Here is a 27,090-nt window from a genome sequence, read left to right on the forward strand (position 1 = left end):
GGTGTTTGTAAGAGGCAGAAACTCTATCAAGTACTGCTGAATATTGCTTTGTTTGAATTTGTTAGAAGGGTGATGCACTACCTGCTCTGGCATTGTCACTATGACAAGAGCTGATGAAAGAATTCAGTCAGAACCCTGCTCTGTGTTCAGTTTTAAGTGTGGCTGCCATGACTTGCTTGATCATACACTTGAAGGATGATCTGGAATAAACATAGGAAGCACTTGAAGTTGTTTTTCTTGTCTATGTTATCTTTCACCGCAGGTTGGGAGGCCACATCTTACTTTAGGTAATGCTGCTGCATCCTTTAATAGTGAGGATGGTAGAAAAGAAGCTTATTTTGATTTAAATCCTACTCTTTAAGGCCCTTCTGTAGTTTGTCCTTCTTGAAGAGCTCCCTTTCTCTGCCAGTCAGCAATCACTTCTTGCTTTATTTTGCAGAGAAACAGAACCAATGGGAGACTACAGGTATATCTATATTTATATCTATATCATCTATCTCCATTTGTATATTTGTGTGTGTTTTACCCCTATAGTGAGCAGTGGGGGCTGGGGATCTGGAAAGTATGAAGTCAGTAGAGCAGGCCAGTAGGATTTAGGTAAAAAGTTGATGCAGTTTTGAGTCCAAGATCCTTAGGCCAAAAACAGGCCTTCCAGTCTTGAGGCAAAATCACTTCTTTTTGGGGAAACTTGTCTTTATTCATGACACCTTCAACTGATTGGATTCGGCCCACCCACATTTTGGAGTGTAATCTGCTTTGCTCAGTGTCTGCTGTAAATCACATGTAAAAATAACTTTCTGGAAATATCTTGATTTTTGTTTGATCAAAACAATCAACGAAGCCTATCCAGCTGACACTTAAGCTGCCATCTACCTCTGGACACGTATTGTCTGAGCTACTTACTTGGTCCATAATGATACATGTACAAGCTAATGACACCTCTGGCATTGTCTGCTTCTGATGCTTAATTTTCTAAGTCTGTAGGTTTTTCCTTCTAAGCCCTTGAAGACAAACACTATACTTACAGTGCTTATGGTATTCTTGGAGTCCCTGATGGAGTGCTTCACACTCCATCTTGTTTAGTAAACTACTGTTCATGAATGAATACACAGGAAGAGTGACATTTTGAAGGTAACATCAGATTACATATTTCCGATTAAGAATAGAACTTCGGTATTTTATATCTCATTCTTTTTACTCTTCAGTTTCAAACCCCAAACAGCTTCAACAGATTCTCTGGGCAGTTCTTCATTATTCAGTTAGAAATATTTTGTGACCAGACAAACATTTCAATTCTCATCCCTGACATCAACTTGAGTTTAAAACTCTGTGAAATTAGCCCATGAATTTGACACTGTTCTCTTGGCCTATTATACTATAGAACATCTGACCATGGGTGGGATATCATGAAGATTCTCTTTGATCCAAGTAGGCCTGTCTTCTCTATCCCTTTTCAGCTTCCGTTCCATATACTTTGTAACTAAAAGCATGGTCCCTTTAATATATATTGTGGTGTTGCTTTCAGACTTTGGCAAACCCCAAAAGACCTTGGTCTCATGATTTTCCTAACAATGTCTCTTCAGATGTTTTAAATGGTTTACCCAACAAATGGTCAGTGACAGATGATATCGACTGTGTCACCTTAAAAGTGAAGAATAATCACAGCAAGATAATTAAGTGCTAGGGCATTGATGGGACCAAAAAATGTGGAGAAAGTTAAACATGCAGAAATATCTGGCTCTTGGCCTTATATGTGTTGGAAACTTTCCAAAATTCAGAACATAGAAATCCCCCGTGATGCTAGCTCAGTAAATTTTCAGACCATCTGAATCTCTGCTGACCTTTGGAAAACATAGCAGCCTCTTCTTGTACTTACAGGACCAGCTGTCCTACAGGCTGATTAAACCAAATTATGTTTTTCTGATTATTTCTTTGTTAAATATTACCACAAATCATTTTCACCATCAGCTTTTGTTAGGCCAGAAAGTCTCACACTTTCTCAGTTCCTGATACTCTCAAGTTTTCAGTAAAATTTTTCTGGCATGCCCAGACTAAAAGAAATTCCACCCGATTCTGCTTACTAAGTATGAGGTCTAAAAGCCTTAATAATTATAGAAACATCTTAGTAGCAATTTGAAATAAATAATAAACAGATACTAAAAGAATAAGAATGATTCTTTTTATTTCATTCTTAACCACAGTCACTTTCTTATGAAATGTGTGTGCCCTTATTGGGCTCTGTACACCATCCCAAACCTTGGTGGCATCAGATAGGACACTACCACCCTCATTTTCTGTTTCATAGTTATTTTTGCATGGTATTGGCTCTTTAGCACAGAAACCATTAAAATTGAGCCTGGTGAAGATGTGATACAATCTAGTTGTGTAGTATAATGTGATCTTGAAACACTGACAACTTCAGATTTGCGCAGTGTCCAGCAGATGCCAAGGCTTGCTGTGTGTCCCTCAGAACATAAACTATCGGGTGGCATTCCTGTGAGTTCAGTGCAGCACCCTGGGGCACTTAAGCATACAGTTTGGGAACTGTAACCTTATGCTTTCAATGTGAACTATTAAATGGAACATCAAAACCTATCAAGTCAAAGAGAAGAGGGAGGGTCTGTTTTCTGCTTCTGATTGGACTTTTTCTTTACATTCTCTTTTTATGGTTTGTTTACTTTTTGTGACAGGGTCTTGCTCTGTAGTCCAGGTTAGCCTTGAACTCACTATGTAGCCCAGCCTGGTCTCAAACTCTCGGTGACCTTCCTGCCTCAGCCTCTGGAGTGCTGGGGTTACAGGCGTGCGCTACCATGCCCAACTTCTTTACATTCTGAGGTTGGCTACACACCTAACTACTCTTCACACTCACAGGAAAATCTGTGCTCATGTTTAGATGGCATTGTCCTCTCCTCCAATTTTCAACCTTTTGAAATATATACAACCTGCTGTTTCCCTTCCTAATGCCCTGTTAATGACCACAGTAGTCAAATGGCTTGGTGAGTGTTGCCATTCATTTCATTGCTTGCCTGTTATTTTCAACTTCCTGTTTTATTTTTAGTTACATTTATTAAGTTATTATTTAGTTATTAAGTATCTCAAGTGGCTCACAACCTCAATGTGGAGAAAGCGCTGTTTTGCAGATATTACATGCAGTAGCACTCCCCTCTGCTGCCTAGACCCTTTCCTCTTTGTGCCCTAGCAGAGGTCAAACCAAGGCCCCAGAACATATCAGCCTCTTGGTTAGTTTCACAAACCCGTTCCCTTGCCTCTTGGGTGGATTTTGAATACCTTGGCCTTTGGCTTCAGAAGAAGTCACGTAACATTACTGAGCTTTGGGCTCAACAGTACTTCATCTTCATATCTTTTTCCGATAAGGATTGGGTTCCTGCTGCTGCTTCTGTTACCCCTTCCTCCTCCCCACCCTTCTCCTGCTCTTTCTCCTCCTCCCGCTCTTCCTTCTCCTCCTCCTTTTTCTGCGCCTGACATCATGTCCTTGTTCTTCCATCGACACTTCCATTGTTTCCCTTGGGATATTTCAGTCTCAAAGAGCTAAACATTCAACACTAAACCCACTGCACAAGCGGCTATAGTTGCTGGTGTCAGTGCCATCCCCCAGATCCGTGAATCCGGAACATTTTCCTAATGCGCAGTGAGATTGGGAGTGGAGCATCAATTGCCTGCTGTGGAGGTGGCTCGGGGTGAAGTTGGACTTACAGTGTTCATCCTCTGCCCTTTCTCTGCATTCCAGTTTAAGAGAACTTTCTGAGCTATTGTTCTGCTCTCCTCAGTCCCTTGCCTCTTCTCTCATTTCTTTCTCCAGGCACTCCCCTCCTCCATCTCTCTGATCTGCCCCTTCCTTCCTTCACTTCTCTGCTCCAGTTGGACAGTGACCCTCTGACTCCAGCCTGTAAAATGTCCTCATGGCTGTCCCCAGTCAGGTAGATGCTGCCATAACTCCCGCGTGATATCAATAACCCAAGCTAGTGAAACCAGTGAGGTAATTTTCCCTGAAGCTCTAAATATAATTTAACAACTTAAACACTGTAACATTGTGGTGAATGTGCTATTAAGGGACTGTAAATTGCTTACACAGCATCAATAAACACAGTGCCCTCAGGCGAGGGGCTGTTAAGAGTTTATAATCTAAAGCAGCAGTTGGAGTATCACCCCGAGGCTCCAGCTTCAAGTCAGATAAAAACAAAGTGGCTGAAGGCTGCAGTTGATGCCAAGTGTACTTAGGAACACTGCATGCTTTAGGGGGTAATTACTTTTTGAATGTTTGATGTGGATTTGCTGAGAAACACATCTGTTATCAAATTTGCCAGTGATTAATTTGATTCTTCCACAGAAAACAGGGAAAGTGAGGTTGATGGTTCCAGTTGGTGTATAGGTCTCCCCAGAGGTTGATTTCACATCACTGCTTTTGGATAAGAACAAAATTTTTCATATGGTCTGCTTTCACACATTGGCATATCTGCTATAGAATTCTGTATATAGAAGAAGATTTTTGTGTGATCATGTTATCTTTGGTATTATTGAAAGGGTTGTATAGTTTTAAAAGTTGATAGCTTCGTTTTAGAAACAATATTATTCATTTTTCAGATTTTGCAAGCCCCAAAGATTCCTTCTTCCATGTTACCCCTCCTGATGTCCAACCATCCCCTAGCCAAATCCTTCTAAAATACATATCCCTTCTGCAATTCCTTCCTGGGCTCTATTCTCAGTCAGCTGGTAACTAACCCTTTTTGTGTTTCACTGTTATCCAGAGTATTTTCTCTAACACATTTGCATTGGAGCATTGGAGCTGGAAAGCTTAGTATTTGATAAATGTTTCTCATTAATCACCATGGCCATCAGATGGACAGTGTTTGCCATATTTGGAAGTGGTGGAGAAGGAGAAAAGAAAGCTCTGAGTGATCTGGACACCTGAGCAAGGTTGTTTGGCGAGTGGGGAGTGGTATGGGAGGTCACAGGCCATCACAGGCCATATTCCATCCCTCACTCCACCCCTGACTTCACACCTCAGGGTCTGCAGTATCTTGTGATTTCTGAGTATGTTGTTCTTGATTTCGAACCAGCTAAATTACACTTAAGCCTGAGTGGAACTTCCTAAGTGTCTTCCTGTCCTTCTGTGACCAGTGGCAGACATCAGCCAGGCTCACTCCTGGGCAGTCTTGCACGTGCCTCTCTGTCTTATTGGCCCGTATCTTTCCATTCATAAGCTACAAGTCTTGTGACTTTGTGTATCAGTGCTCATCCTGCCTGGTTTCTTCAGCAGCAAGGTACTGTGTTAAGAGGTGAGACAGAGAGGTAGATGATGCAGGATGCTTTGGTCTGGCCCTCCTGTCTAGAAAAGGATGGCTTTGGTTCTCCAGCTGAGTTGAAATTAATTCTCTGTCGTGAAGTTTGAGGTAGGCAATTTCCAGTGATCCTTCCTAGGCATTTGATTTCTAAAACTGCTTCCAGCTGGTCTAGGCATCTCCGCTCTCCAGGAGATGTTTCCACTGATGCCAGTCAGCCAAGGCTAGCCCTTCCTGAATCTCAGCACAGTGGGTTTGACTTAGTCTTCCCTGACAGCACCCTTCTTGCCATTGAGTTAAAGTTCAAGGTGGGCTTCTTTGCTATGGATGAGAAGTTATGAAAACACTGAGATCAAAACATTTTCTAAACAAACATAACTTCATCTTACTTTTAAACAGATCTAGTCAATTTTCAAATTCTCTACCATGGTGGGACTCTCCCTTTTTTACCCGCCTCTAATTTATTTCATAAAACATAATCCAAACATAATATGGGAGATGCACCGGAGCTTTCCTTTCTTTCAAGTAATGCATTTTTATGTAAACATGTTGTTTATGAAAAAGCCTTTCATGGATGCTTTGTGCTGCTTTTGCACAAGAAAATACATTTGAAAAGAATTCTCCCCAGCCTGGCATGTAATGTTTCATTAGCCAACATAACCTTGTTTATTTGCTTTTTAAAATTTTATTTGGGAAAGGAAATCAATTTGCACCCCTGACATGCTGCCAGGTTCCTGTTTATAAGCACACAATAGACAGCTTGGAGGGGGTAAAAATATATAGTTTATGATTTCAACATTAAGTATGACACAATCTGTGTATGAAACCATAGAGGCGATTGTGTTTTCTTTCCTTGCAGCCACACTCTGGAGCCTAAGCCTTTTATCAGAGCATCGCTCCGATGTGGACAGAATAAATGGTTCAAATTGTGCTGGGCACTTTTTTAAGTGTGAGAGAGAATTGTCAGAACAAAATGAGCTCTTTGCTATTTGTTTGGGGGCTTTTGGGGGTTGGGTTTTTGTTTTTGCTTTGTAAGAAAATACCATAAATCTCTTGGAGTTGGCATTATAATTGTGCTGCATTTTTGAGAAAGCGTCAAGTGCTCTTCCTGTCACACTAACAGTGTCCTTAGGTCTCCTGTCTTCCGAGACTCCAGTTGCTGGAGAGTGTGTACATCAAAGAGAATCCCTTTCCCTTCCCTCAGCCCCCTGGTGGTTATGCCAAGCAGATGGTCCACTGCTGCATTTCACTAAGTTCTGCCTCCATTGGTTGTCTCTCAGCTTTTCCCGTCCCAAGATGAAGTAATTTCCTTATTGGTTGAACATATTGAAGCCCGAATAACAGCAAAAGATGTTTTCCCCTCTTGGAAGAACTAAAAAGTTAATCTCCTATTTGCTGAATGAAGTCTAGTGATCCAGATTCTAGTCTGGCATCCTCTTAGATATGAACCCCTGGTCTCTGTTTTCTTCTCTGTGAAGTTATGAAGTTGAATTTGGGGTGCTCTCTGGTATCTTTCAAGTATAAAGTTCCAAGAACAGCTACCTAGAAGTATTGTAGAGGAATCTTTACCTCAACCTTAGACTTCCTTCCTTCTTGTCTCGCAGCTTGCATTCAGGTTCCATCTTTAGTTTTGAGTTTATCCATCTGAAGACCTGTCTCTGTTCCTGTTAATAATGTTTCTTCTCCTTTTCTTGCCCCAGTGTCCGTAATGTTAGTACTTATTTTAACTTTTGTGGATCTCTTTTCATTTTTCTGAGTTACAGGGGAAACCTAATAATTAAATCCTGCATATTAAAGATGTTGTAACGCTCCAGGCCAACGCCCTCTTGGTTGCAGACACTGTGCCTGAAGGAAGGTGGGACAGAATTCATTTCCATCCACCCTGCTCTTCATGGGGTCAGCTGTTAGCCACAGCTTCTCATTGAAGGCCCAGAAAGCTTTTCTGGTTTTCTTTGGTGACCTTTTGTTTGGCTGAGCCTGCCATAAGCTCTAGATGTGCTCACTGTAGGAATCTAGAATGTTTCCGGGCATCAGCCAAGGAGGAGGAAAGCAGACTTCAGGAAGAGCTTGAATAAAAGGAGAATCTTTCATTATTCATCTGCACTAGCAATTAGAGAGTACTGTTGAATAGATATAATTGGATCCTGTCACAAAAAATAAAATAAAAGACCATAAGCACCTCCTCCCACTTCCATTCTGGCTGACCGTTCCTCCCCACTCCTTGGCTTTGCCACGACTTTTACTCAACTGCTGTGAGGACTCGCTCCTCTGGCAGTCTTTTGGTTGTCTTGGGTATAGTGAGTAGTATTATGTGTGTGCATGTGCATAGAAAGCTTCTCTACATGTGTGTAACTAAAGCTCCGTGAAATGTGGAGGTGTGAAAGGATGTTGGAATTAATAGAGCACCCTACCTGACAAGATATTCATGAGGACCCACCCCACAGTTTTAAGCACTGGTTTCTTTTCCTACCTAGCCCAGCAGAGGGGAGATGAGATTTTGTTTCCAAACCTTGTTGTTCGATGGGTAGAGGAATGGAGTTTATAGAGTTAGCTACTCAGAGAAATTAGTCCTGGGTATAACTGAGTAGCTTTCTCTGAAAGTAGCTGGACAACACTCAAAATTTTTTTTTTTAAATTGGTCTCTGGAACAAATAGCCAAACACCTATCTGTCAGGAGCATCAGTGCAAGGGAAGAACTACAAGGGCTTTGGTCCAGTGACTCACTGAAGGCTTCAGCACTATGGCTGTGTGTGTGTGTTTATAAACTAGGGATTGAACTCAGGACTTTGTGCTTGCAAGGAATGTGGTGCCACTGAGATAAATCTGTGGCGCAAGGCTGTGGCACTTCTGTGAGTCCCTGACTGCCCTGAGATCTCATCTTTTATTTTAGGCTTAGAAATATTATTATTTAGTCTACCAAATGATCTGTAATTTTGTCGCACCTTGAATTGTCAGTAGAACACAACAGAATGAAAGTGAACTCAAAATCAGCTTGTGAAGAGTGTTACAATTGCCAAAGACCAGGAACTTACAGTCTTGGTGCCAAAACACAGGAATGGGAGGTTGCTGGGGAAAGCACCCAAATGAAAATATTTCATGGAATTAGTGCTGCTGCTTACCTATAAATCCTGGCTGTCTAGGGTAGAGAAATACAGCTTCTAAATGTACCTACTTTCCTTCTTCCCAGTAATTTTGGCAGAAAGTAGAGTTGAGCTCAGCACAGTAATGGCTTTATGGTACATAAACACCAGGTGCCAGATTCTCCCTTCTGTGTCCCTTACATGTAAAGCCCTGCGTCTTCCAAGCCCAGTTGTTTTGCCAGGAGGATCGCAGACAAATAGGAAGCTGTGGCCTAAAAGTGAGGTCTCTTTTTGGGGGTGTGTAACTGGGTTCAGAGGAGCTGTGCTTGTCTGGGCTCATCTTTGTGGAGTGGAGCTGCATTTCTGAGGCAAACTACAGGACAGGCGCGTCTTAACGTGGCCTGCCACTGTTTTTATCAGTCCAGCCGTGATTGTTCTGAATGCACAGGTAAAGGTAGAGCAAGTTCATTTAGAGGCATTTAGGTGATTCAAAAATCAAGAGACAGCAAATGGATAATTTATTTCTTTTTCAGTCACAGGAGGTAGGTAGCATGAAAAATGTATCACTGAATCCCAGAATGAGGTTTCTGATATCTTGGGTCCCTTGGATGTCCTAAGGTGCATACATATATCACTAGGCATATGCATATGTAGATTGCTTGTAAAATAAAAGTAATACAAGTTTATTGAAGACATAATTGCTCTAGGTATTTTTGATTGCCCCTTCAAGTTCATTTCCACTATGATGTCTGCCTTCAAAGGCTACCAGTGCACACTCCATTAATTAACACCTTTAACTTGAATTTCGCTATCGTGGTGGGATCTGGAGAGAGAGGACAGCTTGGTGTCCATTCCCGACTCCTTCAGCAGTCTGCCTGCTCTGAATGGGGCCCGCAGCTCTTGCCAAGTGTCCTCTCTACAGGGCTGTTTCATCTTCCTTCTAAGCTCCCTCTCTCCCCTGAGTAGTAGCACATGGATGTAAGGATGCTAACATCTTCCTGCCGAAGTTAGCCCCTCTTTGTGACTTCTGTCTCTGTTCACACCTCTGCAAATAGCCCCTTTATTCAATACTTCTGAAATGACCCGGTGTGAGTGTGCCACTTGAGTTCTTCTGGGATCCCAAGGGATACAGTAATCAAGCTCTCCTATGGGCTTTTTTTTTTTTTTTTTAACCAGGGCTAGAACTCGAGTCCTTGTGCTTGCAAGGCAGGCAGTGGGACCACTGAGCTAAATCCCCAGCCCTCAAACTCTCCTATTGGAACTGTACATTTGCCTGCAGAAAGTCTTTGTGGGCTAGCCAAAGCCTCACTTCTTTTCTGTTTGACTGGCATTTTATAACATTGCTGTGTCTGGTTGTGGCAGTATGCCCTGTGCTATATAACAAACACTGTTTGGTTTTCTATGCTCCAGAGAAAGATATGCTCTCTTTATATTAGGATGGGATCATATATGACAGTTTAAACCTCTCACTGGTTTTCTCTGTTACATCATTGGAGTTTTGCTCTAAGATTGAATAAATAACAGTAACAATGCTTCAGTTTGGTTGGAAGCAATGGCAATTCAAAAGTACTTGTCCTCCAGTAAAACAGCCACTTCTCAGGATACAAAGAGGTGACTAAATTCATATTGATCATAAGGCCAGCATAGCAGCACCTAATGTTTGTGAAGTACTGAACAATTCACAAAGCAAAGCTATTCATGGAGAGCCACCTGACGGGTTTCACCAGAACTGAAATGAAGTGCGCAGTTCACTCATTCTCTATTGTTCAAAGGAAGAAGATTACCTTGTAGCACATTTTCCTCCCCACTGAGGATAGCATTGCTAGTTTATGGTAAGGGCTTTGGTACTGCCAAATATTTAGAAACGCAGATGCCTAACCTAGGCTCTGGGCAAGGGAGTTTTCCAGCCACTTCATCTTATCGGGTCAACCCTCCCCTCCAGCATTTTTGGCCAGGATGAAGCAGAACAGGGAAGGGCAGCTGGGGCAAGGAAAAGGCAAAGGGCTGTCTCGACCCCAGTCTGTAGCTTGTCCTGAGCAGCTTCCAAGAGAGTGCTAGTTTATGTTTCTGGTCATTCAGTATTTGATTCTCTTTGAAATACTGAAGAAATAGATCCGTCAGCATCCCAGTGGTCAGTTTTTTTTGTTTTGTTTTGTTTTGTTTTATTTTCAGTGTCCTCTTACTTTTAGTAACTTGACAAAGTTCTGGTAAGGAAGGGAGAGAAGTTTGTTCAGTAATTTTAGAATGGGCCATCTGCTACCAGACCGGGCTTTTGTTATGACTTCTCAGTATTTCCCTGTGTGCTCAGCTCTCCTCTCAGGACTTTAAAGACCCTTTCTTTTCCTAAGCCACACAAGTGTGAGAGCCTGGTAAAGTCATTGTTGCTGTGTGTTCACCTTCTCCCACCTGCCTCAGCACACCAGTTTCTTTCTTGTTTCTGACTGTATCACACTGGCTCTTCCTGTCAGTCTTCTGGGTGCTCAGGAGGACCTATCCTGCCTCCCTTTGGTTAGAGGCTCTGGTTTGAGTTGACCATTCAAAGAGACTGCTGAATTGAGCGCTGCTCTCTGTGTGTTGATATGACTTATGAGGAGTCAAATCAGCAAATGTTATCTCTTTTTGTTAGGATCTCAGGCTTAGGATGACTGGGTGCCTGCCTTAAACAAAATGAAATCATATATCCGCATTCACATATCATCACCTCAGAATTCACAACTCATTTGTTCATTCATCCAAAGGTCATTGAGTTTTGTGCCAGGCACAGAACTAGGCACCAGTGATAGAGGAGAAACAAGGCGGGCACTGTCCTTTTCTTCCTGGGGTTTATAGTACAACAAACTGGAAATAATACTAAGCAGTGCACACTGTGAATCATGCTTTAAAGGAAAGGATTTATGTTCTGAGGAGGGTGCGTTTAGATAAGAGATGACACAGAGAAAGTGACATCCATGGTGAATCTGAAGAGAAGGGAATTGTTCTAAAAATGAGTAGATCAGAGGAAAGAAGAGCAGAGCTATAAAATACTATGGGTCTTACAAAGCTGAAGAGCCAAACCTCTTTTCAAATCATGACTGTTGCTTGACTTCATAGTTAAAGGACTCAAGGGTGTTCTATCCTCATTTTGTACTTGGGAAAATGCCATCAATCATCCAATATATTTCTTGTCTAGAGAGTAGGATTTAAGTAGGCAGAGAGGAAATTCCAGGCCTAGGAATATGCAGGCAAAAGTGTGAAGATGGGACTCTGCATTCATCAGTCATATAGAGAGTAGTTCACAAGGGTTTATGGAGTGGATGGTGTTAGCAGATGAGGCTGAATGTCTTAAAGTCAGGGTGAAGTGTGGGCTTTTAATAAGAGCAGTGGGCAGCTATAGCATGTTTTTGAGCCAGTGAGTAACATTAGGAAATTGCTGAATCACATCAGTTAAGTGCACAGTGACATATGGAGAGGCCAGAAAGGGACCAGAAGCATTAGAAGGTGGAAGAACAGTAAGAAAAAGCTCTGATCAGGATAGCAAGTGATAAACCACCAGAACTAGGGCGATAGCAAGGTGAAGGCAAGATGTGAGATTCCTGAAGGCAGAGTCGACAGTCTGGAGAAGTTAAGCAAGGTCATGCACCTAATATCAGAGTTTGGATGAACATCCAGACCTACTGTCCAGCCCTTTGCTCTTCAGAGCATATACAGTGAGCTCTGGACACCATCTCTTTGTTCTGCTGTGTGTGTGTATGGAAGGGTGCTTCTTAGAGTCATGTGTTTGTCCTTCCTTTCTCTTCCTATCTGCAGTCCCTCAAATGTTGGGCTGACTGCAGCAAAAAATTGGCTCTCTGTTTCTGTTTTGTCTTTCCACAGCACTAGTTGATCTTTTCTATAAATTCACTCAGCAAACATCTATGTGACTGGCCTTGTGTTAGGCTCCAAGGAGAGCAATATGATGTCAGACGTTGTCCCTGAGGTCAAGGCATTCACATCAAGAAGGCAGAAGACAGACCTTAGAAATAAGCGAACATTCAAAGCTGTTCTAGGAACTCTGAAAGAAGGGTGCATGGGACAAGGTGTAAGGGCAAAGGAGTAGTGAATTGATTCCACCCAGTGGAGAGCTGGTATTAGCACTCAGGAGTGATGATGATAAGAAAAATATCTGTAAAACTGGCTGCTAACATCTGGTTGAGATGTGTCCGGCATTGCATTAACTACTGTACTTGTACTGCCTCATTTTATCTTTACACAAGCCTCAGGCACAAGGTTGACCCTACTCAAGAAACAAAAAAGCTGAAACACAGAGAAGCCATAAACTTGTATCACACACCACTTCCTTGTTTGCTGAATAATTGAGTATGCTGCTTGCTGGGAAGGCAGGCACTGGCTATTTGCAGGTGAATATGCCACATTCTTCACTCTATGAGGAAGTGCTAGGGAGATGGGTCAGGCTCTCTGCTGGAGGTGTAGACAATGTGGGGAGATTACACAGAGCAGGGAAAAACTAGGCAGGCCAAGAAGATAAAGGGAAGATTTCCCAGAAGCGAGGACATTGAAGCTGGGTCTTAGGGTAATGGATTGATTGCAAAGAGGAAATATTATGTGCAGTAATGAAAAAGAGGCACAGTGGTCAGGAAGCATCAAAGTTTGTGTGAGTGATGGCAGGAACAGGGAAGACAGGTTGCTAGGAGATGACTTGCAGAAGTTAGAAGGGACCAGCTCGTGAAAGACTCAGAAATATGAGGTGGAGGTGGTGGGTGGGCAGCACGAGTGTTTCAGTGGGGCCAGAATGGCATGTACAACTTTCTGCCAGATTCTTGAGAGATGAGAGACCTTAATAGTGAGCAGTGAGTTAGATCCTACAATGTTTAGTGACATAAAACAACTTCCTAATGTCCAAGATATCTGAAGATTCATCAAGCACTGATATTGACCTCGACTCTAATTCTAGAAACCTGGATACAGTATGGTTATTTCTTTCCTCTTAACCTGTATGCATTGGTCCATTTTCTATTAATAATAACAACCTAGATATGTTATATAAAAAATAGGTTTATTTTGGTTCATAATTCAGGAGGCGAGGTCAAAGAGCAGCATCTGGTGATGGCTTTCTCACTGGGGGTGTCAGGGGAGCATGTGCCTGTGTCCTCTCATCCCGCTCCCTCTTAAACCACTAAGATTCAATCATGGGGGCTCCCACTCTGATGATCTTATCAAATCCTAACCACCTACCAAAGGCCCCACCTCTAAATACCACAGTGGGATTAAGTTTCTATCCTTTTAGTACCTCACAATGGAGATTAAATTACAACACTTGAACCCCTAAGGGACACACTCAAACCAGATCCAAACCAGAGCACCATGTGATTATATTCAACAGAAGAAATCGAGACAATAAAAGAGGAGATGAGAGCAGAAACATGGGCAGTCCCAGGCATTGAGGATCCAAAAAGGAAAGGGCAGAATCTTTGAGAGTCACCTGGAAACTGTTTCTCACAGTCAAGGGTGGCACCTGAGAAGACATTTATGGTCTTGAGTATTTTACTATGGTATTAAATGAATAGCTATAAAATGCTCACAGGGATGTTTCAGGGCTCCATTGTCTCAACCCCAGTATTAGGAAGAGTGACAGAGGTGTAGGGATCAGAGGAGAGCATAAACAGTGGAAGGGATCTGCTGCTCGGTGGAACACAGACTCAAGTCCAGAACTTCCTTAAGGGGAGTGTCTGTCTCTGGAGATGGGTGAAGGCCAAAGCCACTGTGGGTTACTTCACAGTGCACAGGCTGTCCTTCACCTACTGCACTATCTTGCCTCTCTTCAGGAGAGTGCTTTTCAGGCAAGGACACCAGTCAGGTATTTTGAAGTGAATTGGTGAACTCCCAGGCTTCTCGGGGTTTTGAAGGTGGTGGTCATGGCATTGAATCACATTAGTGCTGTGAAAGATACACTATAATTCTCAGGACCACATACCAGCATTAATTTGTTACTTCTTTTAATGTCTCTTGTAAGAATTGCAGTCATTCTTTATTTTTTGCCTTGTCGTTCTCCGCAAGGGAATCTTTTTATCTCAAAACTTTTGAGGCAATGTGACTTAGTAGTTATGAACTTGGTGAAATACTCTGAAGCCAGACTATCTAGGTCTGAACTATTCCAGCTGTTAAACTGGATCAGTTCACTTATTCCAATCCTCAGTTTCCTCATTTGTAAAAGGGGGAGAGAATACCTATACCTACCTCTTAGACTGATGATAAAGTTTAAATGTGTTTTCTAACACACAGTTAGGATGCTGTTAGCCATTATTAATATTATTTCTACTCATACCAATCATGGGAAATAGCCACCAAAATGTATTTTTTCTCTCTGAGCTTCATGTTCTGAATTACTGAAAGGAAATAGGTATCTATTTGCTGTCAAACTCTGGAACATATATCTTATGATCCTGATCATAATCTTTGTCCATTGAATGGTTATCTCTGCTTTGAAGATGAGAAAGATGTGTCTCAGAGAACTGAAATAAAATACCATAGATGATATGAAGCTGATGTGAACTTGAACCTTGGCCTTAGTGATTCCATTGCTCTTGTTTTCTTTTTGCACTGCTTAGAATTTTCCAGCAATAAGTAGCCAACTTGGAAAAAGGGAACAAATGCATGTATCGAGGCTGGAGATTTCACAGCGCCCTCCCATTCTCCTTCCGTTCTCCTTCCTGAAGTTGTTACCTGAGATGCTTCCATATCCTGTTGTCCATCTTGCTTTGTGTGACTATGCTGAGGAGAATGCTCTAGAAAGAGACAAGAGGGCCTGCATGGACTCTGGTGCCCCTCTCTCTTCCTGTTTCTTCTAATATCTCTCTATATCCTCAGTCATAGAGCAGACTTCTGCCTTAGCAAGGTCAAAAAACTACCTGTACTTCTCCCAGGAGAACCAAAAGAAAGACCCAAGACCCTCTGACATTCATCCTACACTTCCAGAAAGCCTGGCACCTTCTAGACAGGTCAGAACCTTTGTTTTACTGTGAATGTCTTGGGCATCTTTTGGATTCAGTTCATGGATACTTACATCTGGGAGGTTTTGAAAGTTATCATAATTTCCTTGTGCATCATTAAGATGCAGACAACTCCAGGATTGCACAACTCGACTTGTAAACACATGTTGGAGATGACCCTCATTCTTTATGGAGAAACCCATAAAGTCTCCTCACATTGGCAGTTGGATGGAATATAGATTTGAAGATAACATTTTGAGACCTTATGGGAATCAACATTTTTCCTGTATGCTCCAGCCTTCACTTTCAATTGTGGTCCACTTTCCTTCATCCTTCATTACCACACCCTGAAATTATAGTTAATTTTAAGAACATAGATGTACATTCATATACACTGAGTTGCTTTTTGCATATTGTATTCCAAGCCCATACATGCAGAAAGACAATTACCACTGTACTCCAAGCTCACTGAGTATGCAATCAAGACTCATTATTTGCCTGTTTCTCATCCCATTCATAGCCTTTATGTCTCAGAACAATGAAAGGAGAACAAATTATAGCAGGACACTGAAGAGAGAAAGAAGTCAAAGGACACACTGAGAAATTTCCACCAAAGAGGGAAAAATTCCATTGAAGATAATTTGTGGAGCTTTCTTCTTTGATGGTTGAGAAATTACCCATTTCTTGCATTGTGATCCTTTGGATCTTATGGAAAGCTACACTTTTAGGAAAGCTCTCTTCTACAAAAGCTTATGGTAGAAGAGAAAAATGAAAGTCTGTAGGCCCATGAATCATAGTTTTAAGGGTCTGTTTGGATACTTAGTGTCTCGTAAAATGTAAAAAGAGAAGAGACTTGTGTAGTATTAGAGCTGGAAAAGATCACAGAGACCATGTGGTCCAAGCACCTCCTTTCAATGATGAGGCTACTGAGCTTGGAGAAGCTGAATAATTTATACAGGTGATATGGCTCTGAGAAAGGGAAGAGAGACTGTACTAGAAGAGACCTCCTAACTTTCATACCAGTATATTTTCAAAAATTTAATACATTACTAATCATCTGGAAATATGTGAGCCAAAGTATGAACCGTTATTATAAATGAGAGAATCTTAGCCATAGAAGAGACCTTGGAGGTCATCTGGTGCCATCTTCCCTCCTGATGCAAGTATCCTATTGTAACATCCTTGACAGATGGCCCCTTGTCCTGACTTCATTCAAGTGTCAGGAAACTTAGCACTTTACAAGGAAGCTTATTCTGTCTTTGGGTATTTACATACGAATAAGTTTATTTGACAGAAGGTCAAATTTATATGTTTGAAGCATCATCCTTCAAATGGGAAGGGTGGCCAGAAGTGAATGGCCTGATACGGTGATAGTGGGGAGTTTTGCTCTTTTTCACATCTCAAAATGAAGACAATAGTACCTACCTTGAGGGGGTCATTGTGAAGATTGGTGATGCAATGTATAAAACAACCACCATAGTGTCTGCTTCAAAATAGGTACTCCAGTTGTAGTTATTATTGATGCTTACAATTCCATGTTTCAGATTATAGAGCAATGCAGACTTTGTCTAATCACACAAATATTTGAAGGCTGTTAACATGACCTTCTAAGTTTTCTCTGCTTTAGACTAAATATTTCCTTATTTCTCTGTCATTCTTCCTGCAAATGCATTTTGGATGCCTTCATTACTTTTATTCCCTCCAGTTTGTCAATTTCCCCCTTAAAATGTGGTGATCAATCCAACTTACTCTCCAGTGGAATAATTACTTCCCTTGATCCGGATGTTTCACTTCGCCTAAAACAACCCAGTTTTATGCTAGCATCTTTGGAGGCCATACCATACAGTTGGACTGATGAAAACCTGATTCTGCTCTCCAGAGCACTAGTTATTCCTCCCAATTTTGTGTCAACTGCAGATTTGGCAAGCATGATTTTTACATCTTTATCCAAGCTATTGATAGAAACATTAAACAAGAAAAGGCGAAAGGTTGAACTTCAAGCAACACCCCTGATCCGCCTCTGTGTACTGACATCTCCATCCATTGTCATCGTTTGGTGACATGGTTTCACTATCTTCACATCTACACACCTACTCTATCAAAAGCAGCCTTGCAAGATCCGCTGATATTTCATGTTTTTCAAATTGGGTATTTAATTTTGTAGAGCACTATTCTGTTATCAGTGAAGACAGGTTTGGAATCCATATTTGGAACAGTGTGACATAAGAAAATAGTTTCATTAGTCCTTAAAGAAAAAAAAATCAATGATAATGTGTTTGCTGGATTATTTTTCCAAAATGTTTTGAAATTACTTTCTGGGTCTGGAGAAGAAGATGGAAGAATTAACTGATATTTTGTGGGGGAAAGAGAGATTATTGAAGGGTTAGAGTATGACTTTCAGGAGCCTTTTCTATCTGTCGTGGAGATCTCAGAGACAAAGAGACTATCTAAAATGGTGGGGATCTCCAAAAGAAAAGAAAAGGAAAAAAAAAAAAGGGTCAGGGATTTAGCTCAGGGGTTCGGTGGCCTGCCTTGCAAGTGCAAGAACCCGAGTTCAATCCCTGGTACAAAAAAAAAAAAATTAAAATGTTGGGGAGATTGGATTTGATCAGTGTATGTATATGCCTATATGAAAAAATCATACTGAAACCGATTAGTGTGTACAATTAATATGCATTAATAAAAATTTTAGAAATTAAAAAACATGTTGGTGGGGGATAATGTGAGATACATTGCCAGATAGTAATTTTTATTCTTTTCAATAATTCTCAAAAGAGATTCTTCAGCATTTATTTTGAGAGGGAGCTGTACCTCTTTTATTTAACATACTTTACTTTGAAGAAATCAAATCTGGTCTTTGTGTGTCTTTGCGCTGCAGCATAAGGTTAGCTTTCCTGGTTTTTTTTATGTTCGACGTAAGGCATGTTTGTTGGTCATTGTGCCAATGTAGTCAAAGACTGGATCCTCACTGTCTTCCTTCAAGGGTTCATTTAAGATTTTTGCAAAGATTTTCCTCTGCAGTCTACATACTGTGTGGCTTTCTTCATCCCGACCCTTTCTGTTTCTCCAGCCCATAACTGAACAAGTGCCATAAAGCCTAAAAATCTATCATGGTGAGCATAATGTCAGTTTACAAAGTGAACAGACAAGACACTATCACGCTCAAAAATTTACCAGAGGGTAAAAAGATATGCTTTTATCATCCTGGATCTTCTGGGAAAATTGTCTGATAATTCATTCATGCACTCTGTATTTATCAAGCAGTTATTTATGCCAGGCACTGGCCTAGACAGTGGAGACACAACAGAGAATAAAATCAGATTTAGTTCCTTCTCTCATTGTGCTCACAAATAAAGGAAAAAATGTCTACTAATCAGATAATCTAGGACAATTATAAACTTATAGAAAGTCTTATAAAGGAAAAGGAAATAGTACTCTTGATTAGGAAGGTCAGTAGAGGCTTCCCCCACATGATGCTCAGGCCAAGAGCTGAAGGTAGAGTCAGAGAAAAAGCACTGGTGTCAGAAAACAGCATATTCAAGACTTGGTACTGCAGCACAACAAGGGCACACTAGGAGCAGAAGTCCAGGGGGATGAGAGGAGTCACAGAAAACTGCAATGAAGGTGGTATGAGATGAACTTGGAGGTAAGGTGGATCCCACACAGGCTTGGGAGGTCACACAGAGCATGTTGGTACCTTCCGGACTATGCAGAATCACCCAATGACTCGAGATGAGAGCTGTGGACTATATGATAAGTCTTGCATTTTGAAGAGTTCACCATGGCAGTAATATGGGAAAGAGAAGAAAGAGAAGGTGGAAGGAATGAATGAAAGAGCCCATTTGGGAGCCCACTGTCTAGTCCAAGAAGGGAGTTGATGGTGCTAGGTGTAGGTTGGTAGGAGGAGAAATGGAAGGATAGAAAGAAGTGAGGGATGTGTATAGTAAATTTGAGGACTGTAGATGGGATTTGAAGAGAAGAGGTGTCGGGGGTAACTCAGACATTTTATATTCATTTTATACATTCACATTCTTGTGTATTTAAAGATAGCACATGGTACATGGTACACAGCCCATGGAAATAATTCTATAGAGAGTTAGAAATCCTTCCAGGCCTTAGACCTTTTATTGGCAAAGTAGATGACTAAGAACAAGAACAATGTTGAATGCCTTCAAGAATCCACACAGTGGGAAAAATATACCTGAAATTATTTATCTCAGCAAGACTTCATTAAGACCCTGGGAAATAAATTTGTTAAGACTCAAGTTTCATAAGAAATAGCACAATTACCTTTATTTTCAACATTTTAATGGAGTCTCTAAATCCTATAAAAAGAACTACGGCAGACATCTGCCTATAGTACCATCCTAATGCAAATAGCATTTCCTTTCATCTTACCTCTCCTAACCACAATGTTTCCTCACATCAGAAAAACTTCCCAGTAGAGAAAAGGAGCCTTTGCACCACGTGTCCATGTAAGCCTTTGGGATCCCTCAGCGACATAGTCAGCTTACAGTCTAAGCCAGGTGCCCAGTTTCCACTTGGACTGATGACAAACTGTGGTCAGGGTTCAGGAATCAGCAACCTGGGGAAGGTGCCGTGTGATGGACACCTGCCCCCATGCGTGTTATCACCATCATTTAACACATAGTGCAGGAAATCCTATGCTTTTCAGAAGAACTTCAAAGAACCCCTTCTAAATCTCTTAGGCAACGTTTCTTTTTTCTTTGCTAACACCAAAGTGCAGACAGAGAGATATTTTTCCTTGAGTAGATTGCTAGTGACACTCCTATTTCTTTCCTCCTATCCTCCACCCATTGTCCATGTGACCTCTGGCACATCCCAGCCCTTCTCTGCTGAAGAGCCATACCTGGCTGTCCAAAGAGGCTCTCTTATTGTCCTTCCCTGTTACTTCAGCTGGCCGTGAACTTGCTCCTTCTTTACTGGGTCCTGAATTTCTTCATCACATTTTAGTTACAGTGCATTGATTAGCCCATCCTTCAGTCAGTGTATTGTCCCTCCTTTTGTCCTAGTGACTTGCTTTTCTATCAAGAGCTGTCTTTTGTTTTGGAGACAATGTCTTGCTATATCTTCTAGGCTAGCCTTGAACTCACTGTGTAGCACAGGGTGGCCTCAATCTCTCTATCCTTTTGCCTTAGCCATTTGAGGGGTGTATATTTTAGCTTATTTTTAAAATTTTTAAACAAAAGAGTCCCTTTAAGTGACTCAGATATCTTACTATTTCCTGCATTAATTTATTCATACAATATGTGTTTATTGAATGTCTACTGTGCTCCAAATACCATGGGATAGAGTTATGAACGTAGACTTTCTACATTCTAGAAGGAAAGAGTGAACACAACAACAGACAAGCATCACAGTTTTGTATTCCATCATTTCATGCAATTGTTAGGAACTGATCCTATGGAAATGCAATAGAATGTTGCAACTTTTCCTCTTGTCATCAGATTTAAGATGCCCTGTCATCTGTTCAAATCATCCCCATTCCACGGGTTGTTAAGCACCCAGACTACAATTTGGAAAAGTAATAGTTTCCTGGGAAAAAATGCATATGGTTGGCCACTCTTCCAGGACTGAAAACAAAACAAAAAATAACCCAGTGTGATTATCATTTGAAGCAGGACACAGAAATAACTGTGCTAAATCACATATTATGCACTTACCTCAGAAATCACTTTCCAGTGCAGTTCATATCACACCAAGTCAGGTAAGGTATGCACTAAATATCCCTAATGTAAACCTTGCTTCAGGATGGCGGCAGAGTGATAAGCAGACTTCAAGGCATTTCCCTTAGTGTTTTACTCTGAGAGTGATTAGTTAATTTTTCATCCCCTCATAGCTGTAAGTTTTAACATGATGAATGGGCCCAAGGCTTGCCAGGAGCCATAACTTTCTATTTCGTTGACACAACCAGATTCCCAGTTTTGGCCTTTGAGAGCTTGGGAGTAGCATGAAACATCACCTCCCCCTGACCTTTGTCCTCTGTCTTCTTTGGGCAGAATATCTCAATGCATAATACAGTTGGTGGGGCCATGGCGGGGCCTGGAGCTCACCAGCTTGGCAGCACCCGGATGCCCAACCACGATACCAGCGTTGTGATTCAGCAAGCCATGCCGTCACCCCAGTCCAGTTCTGTCATCACACAGGCACCTTCCACCAACCGCCAGATCGGGTAAGGGGATCTCCTTGGCTGTCTCTGGGCCCTGTCTGGTGCTCAGAAAACATCCTGGACTCTCTCTTTGTTTCTGGTACTCAGATTTGTTGGTTTTCCTTGTAAGTGTGATAGCACTGAGAGCTCAGAGTGATGCTTTTGATGAGAGAAGGGAAAGGGAGCCTGCTTGTTGGAAGCTGTTTTGATCCTGAATGTGGTGGGAGGAGAGCAAGGCATTCTGTGTTCTCATGACTTCAGAGAGGATTTGTGAACTTTAAGATGAACATAGGCAAACTTGTGCATGTTATGGAGACCAGAGCAGAGCACTCAGGACAGATGCATGACAGTGGTGGAGGGAAGTTCTCCAGCCTGCCTGCCCTCTGTGTGCAACCTGCCTTCCTAGGAGCTGCCTTGTCTTTCTACCATCCTACTGCCTCTGACCCTTCTTTGTAAAAACAAAATAAAACAAAACAACAACAACAACATTATTAGCTCTCCCTTCACTCTACATAAGTCTGTACTCATGCCTAAAGCAGACTCACTCCTTCTCATTTATGTAAAAACAGAATAGTGAGGCATTGAAAAAATCGTGGTAGCATTCTGTCACTGAATCCCAGGCACGTGTGTCATATGGTGTGATGGAAATTGCTCTTGGTCTTTGGTATCATGGGGGTAATGATCCAGTCCCTTGCTGGGCATAGCGTGTGGTCTGAGTGTTACCAACGTGGGTGTTGCAGAAATGCAGAATTTCTGGCCCAGTATCCTTAACTCCAGAATGAAAATGGAGTCTGTTCTTTCTGATCTCACAACAGTAAAGATGAAATAAATGATTTAAAAGCATGTGGGTTCTTAGGAAGAAAAGGTAATAATTTAAGCCAAAGAGCCATGGTAAATGTGTCTAGCTGGATGCTGACAATTGGTTGCTCTCTGTTCCCAGAATTGTCTTCTTAAAACAAGAAGAGGAGCTCTGTGTTTGGTACATGCATGAGAATTCAGTTTGAATTTTCAGTTGATTATTGGTTATGGTGATTTAAAAAGAAATTTAAAAAGCTGCCCCACAGTTTGTCTGTGCCTACCCGCTTGTTGTTAATGTTGATAAGAATCCCAAGCCAACACTGAGTACTGGCTTATTCCTCTGAATGTCCTAGAATGTCCTGTGTCTCTCACTTTTCAGCTCATCAGGATGGGTGACACCTTAACATAAGTGAACCAAAGGTAATGACTGTTCTGTGAGTTTTCCATAGGTACCATAGGTTTCCCATTCAAGAAACAGAAAATGAATCTGGCCATTGGATGTTTGGCTTTGTTTAAAGAAGCTAATACTAAATAAGCAAGAATCTTTAGTAAAGATTTCTTTTCCTCTTATGACTTTGAAAGTAGTTATCTGGAGCAAGATCTCATGCATACTGAGAGGGCAGGGTGGATTCATTAAAGACCGCATCCAAATTTCAGGGGACTCCTTCACTCTAGGGGCCTGGCTTTGGGCAGACAATTCACAACTAGGCAAGCTAATTATAAATATTTTATTTTTCTTTCAAGGGGAAAAACATAAAATGTGCTAGAGTTTACTAGCAGCTTTACAGCATTCCTTCCCCCCTGGAGTTCTCCTGCCTGCCCCCTCCAACCTCACCATCTACTCTGTTGGAGTCCCTTAGCATTCACCCATTGTTCCTACAAGGCTGGTTTTTATGGAACAGTCTTTTAAGGGTTAGCACTAAATTTTGAGGTGGGTGTTGACTCTGTCAATAATTTACCCAGCTGGCCCAGGACTGTACATTTGGGTGAGATCTGTAGACTGTGTCACTCTGCCTGGATGGATGGGGGTATTCTCCGTTCATAATAACCTCAGAACTTCCCAGCATACTCTCTCTTCCCATTTCTCCCCCAACTTCGGGTGTTATATGTCTCTCCTAGTGTGTTCTAGGAGATAATTGTCACTTTTAGAACTCCGTTTCATTGCCAAGCTTGAGGGAGGCTATTTCTTTTCTTCAGATTCTTCCCTGTTGTGTTTACTGGGTTGATTCAAACCAATACATCTGTCATTTCCATTTTTGTGCATGTGACCCATCCAGAACTGTGCCTGGGTGATCATGGAGCCTCAGCAAGAAAAAAACCCAGCCCATCTCTCCAGTGGATTTAGTATGAAACTTAAGGTGGTAACATTTGGGGATGGTTGACTCTTTTATTTCTCTGAGCAAAGAGGAAATGAGTACTTATTTTAAAACATGAGTTTTCTCTGGAGACTGTGTCTTTAAATGAGCATTTGAAATTGCAGATAGCTTTTTTCTTATTCTGTATTTTTTCTGTGCATGTGAGGCTGCACAGAACCATATTGTAGTAATATTCTGATTTTTATCACAAGCTCAAGTATTTAAGTGTCAAAATCTGGCCAAGCCACCTGCAAATGTTTGCCATGGCTACTGGCCAACAAAAACAGCAAACAGCAATGAAGGTCTCCATTCAGGCTCAGTGCTTAAGCCGCATCCAGCCAGAGAGGCTGGGACCCACCTGTGCCCGCGCACAGCCTCTTGTGCTGTGGCCACTGGGTATGTACACGACTGGAACTTTGTGGGAGATGGTGCAGACTGGCTCCTGCTCCCTGTTTTTTTTCCTTTCTTGCCACCGGTTCTGGGTTTCTGTGACCATCCCCACTTTTACACTCTTTTCTTTCTCCTTTTGTGCTTCAAAATTTGATCTTAAAGGCTTGACTATATTAGAAATGATACTGACATAAAGAACTAGAAAAGTGGAATGGCTGCAGTTATCAGAGGAGGCACTGCAGACATTGGATTTTTTTTTTTCTTGTGGAGAAGGCACTGAGCCAGAGAAAATGAAAATGAGTGGAAATGTAAAAATCCAGAGAAACAATGTTAAACGTAAGTAGATCGGCTACATATGCAACTTCTATTCCATACCATAGTGACCCATACTACGCCCTATGCTCAATTATGTAAAAGTAGTGCTATTATTGCAATAGAGACCATAGGTTAGTATAAATATCCCAAATTGCATTTATGTGGTTAGGCAGGCTAGAAAAACACACGGCTGTAGGGAGTGTGGGAGGCATCCCCAAACTAGTGACTACTTGTGCTCAGTCATACTGGCAGACATGCTGTGGGGAAGTGTCTTTGGCTGATTGATGGTAGCATTTTAGGAGATAAGTTTCCCAGATTGGAAAAAAAAAAAAGTGAGACATGGGCTGCAAGGAGACAAGAGAGACAGAAAACAAGCATATGTTAAATAGAGATGAAATTGATTCAGCCTTGAACCAAGTAGGTGGCAGATCCCAAACAGTATCTCCACTCCAGTCATTTTTATTAGATATCATGTAGCAGGCTCATTAATTCAGGATCAAGTCAACTAAGCCTGGGAAAAATGGTGGATGAGCACATAATGGTAGTGCAAAGTCTCTCATGTGCTCTCTGTCTATGATTGTAGTGTAAAGTCTCTCTCTAGAGTAGCTGCTAAAGCATTCTACAAATTTCCTTTTTGCTTTTTAATTCTGGGTAGGGAATTGGCCAAATAGTTAAGCTCATTAGATCATTAGTGAAAATTACCTGACAGCAATTGCTTACAATGGAAATATTATACATCTAACATCAGAATACACAAATTTGAAATATTCTGGGTAAAATAATGAATTAACCAGCTATATCGGGAAACTTGGATATACATCCTGCAGAATGCATATATGTATTGATAAATGTCTTAAATTGCTCACTGATTATATACCAGTTCTAATCCTGGCATATTAATGTCCATGTAATGCATAGATATTGAACATTTGGTCATAAACCCTATTTATTTGTAGGGGCTATAAGCTAAGCAGTTTGGATCTAATACTTAGCCAGAGATTTCTATAAAATGTTGTGGAAGCAAATCTTGTTTTGCATAAAAATAAAAAGGTAGCAGGCTGGGGATTTTGCTCAGTGGTTCCACCACCTGCCTCACAAGCGCAAGGTCCCAAGTTGGATCCGCAGTACCAAAAGAATAAAAATAAGTACTTTATTTTCATGGGGAGGGGAAGAGGGGGTGAAGGAAGGGCAGGGGTAAGGGGGGAAAAATGAGAATCAAGACTTGTCACGTAGAGGTACAAGATCCCAACAATGTATGTAACTATACTGTATCCCTAAAATGTACCAATAAACACAATTAAAGCTGAAAAAAAAAGAATAAAAATAAGTAAATAAAAAGGTAGCAATACTTATCATAAATGATACCTTCTCTTACCCTGTGTGTCTTATCCTCTTGCCCCATGTGTCTGTATTCCTTTTTCTCCTTGCAATCCCTGACATACATAATACCAGATGTAGCTCTGTGGACATGGCCATGCAAAACAAGTAAACAAGGAAACAAACAAAATAATAGCTGAAATAAAAGCTTATTATTTCTCAGGGCTTGTTGGTATCAAAAGCAGAACTACTTTTTTGATCAGGTAGATCATGAGGCTTTGTTGTGTGAGTTTGTGTTGTCATCCAGAGAGGATAGTTAATAGATTGAGGGGTTTGTGCCAGTTATTGCTCTGAAAATAAATAAGAAGAGAGATTGGTAAGTGATGCATTCACGGAAAGGCATAGTTAAAAGATGGAAATAACAAAGCAGCTCTGTAAAGACATCTGTGTATGAATCCATTATTAAGAGCTTTTGCAAATGTCTCAAACCAAGCTGAGCATGACTATGATTGTCACTGTCCACCACTGGCTGGCGGCATCCAGGCCAGCCTCTTTCCTCCTGTGGGAGTGAGGGGCAGGTCTCCGGTTGTCACTGCTCCTCAGCCTTTAACTGGGACAACTTGAAGCCCCCCCTTTGAGTAATTCAGACCAGAAGCCATTATTTCCTGCTTTGTGTTTTGTTGAATATCACGGCTATGAACATAGCTTTATTGTTAGAAAGTTGCTGGATCTTTCACAGCCCCAAGAACATTTACGAGGGCCCTTTGGGGGATGCTTTCTGGGAGAGTTGACAAGCTTAGCCATATGGCTCCCGTTAAATCCCATGCAGAGCCTTGAGAAATTACGTCTGACAAGGGGGCCAGCAGCCTTCCACTCACAGGGTTTTATGTGTGGAGCGAAACATTAAGTAGTGATACTTGAGGAAATATAATATTTCTTACATTCAAAAAGTTGTAACACCACATGGTATTGTGGCCAGATAAAGGGGGCAGAGCCAGAACACAGGAGCCATGGCTGGGTATAAAGAAGCAAAAATGGGGCCAGGGATTTAGCTCAGTGGTTCCGCTGCCTGCCTCGCAATTGCAAGGGCCTGAGTTCGATCCCAGGTACAAAAAAAAAAAAAAAAAAAAAAAAAAAAAAAGAAGAAGAAGCACAAACATACCTCTGCTCTCCTGTTGGCTCTGATTCCTCAGGCATATATTCTGTCTGGGTGTCTCTGCTCCTCACCTGAACATAGCAGTGTTGGCCTACTTGGTAGAGAAAAATGAAAATCACTCCTAGATGGATCAAGCCCTCTGTTAGAAAAGCCCTTGCTAGCACACTAATGCTGAAGAAAAGGAAGTTAATTTTTATCCAACACCTACTATGCACTAGGCGCAGAGCTGGCTTATTTCATTTCAT

At 41.4% G+C, this 27,090-nt stretch overlaps 1 protein-coding gene across 3 annotated transcripts in view; it reads left to right on the forward strand.

Annotated features, from left to right (window-relative positions):
- The window catches only part of Creb5 (cAMP responsive element binding protein 5), a 398,137-nt gene that overhangs the window by 139,066 nt on the left and 231,981 nt on the right, over positions 1-27,090 (forward strand). For all 3 annotated transcript variants that reach the window (XM_010628286.2, XM_010628284.1, XM_010628285.2), the window contains one exon: positions 21,366-21,538. In XM_010628286.2, coding sequence (XP_010626588.1) covers positions 21,366-21,538 — 173 coding nt within the window. The remainder of the gene's footprint in view (positions 1-21,365; positions 21,539-27,090) is intronic.

Source organism: Fukomys damarensis, unplaced genomic scaffold (assembly GCF_012274545.1).
Source record: "Fukomys damarensis isolate Sample0158 unplaced genomic scaffold, DMR_v1.0_HiC HiC_scaffold_4, whole genome shotgun sequence".
NCBI lineage: Eukaryota > Metazoa > Chordata > Mammalia > Rodentia > Bathyergidae > Fukomys > Fukomys damarensis.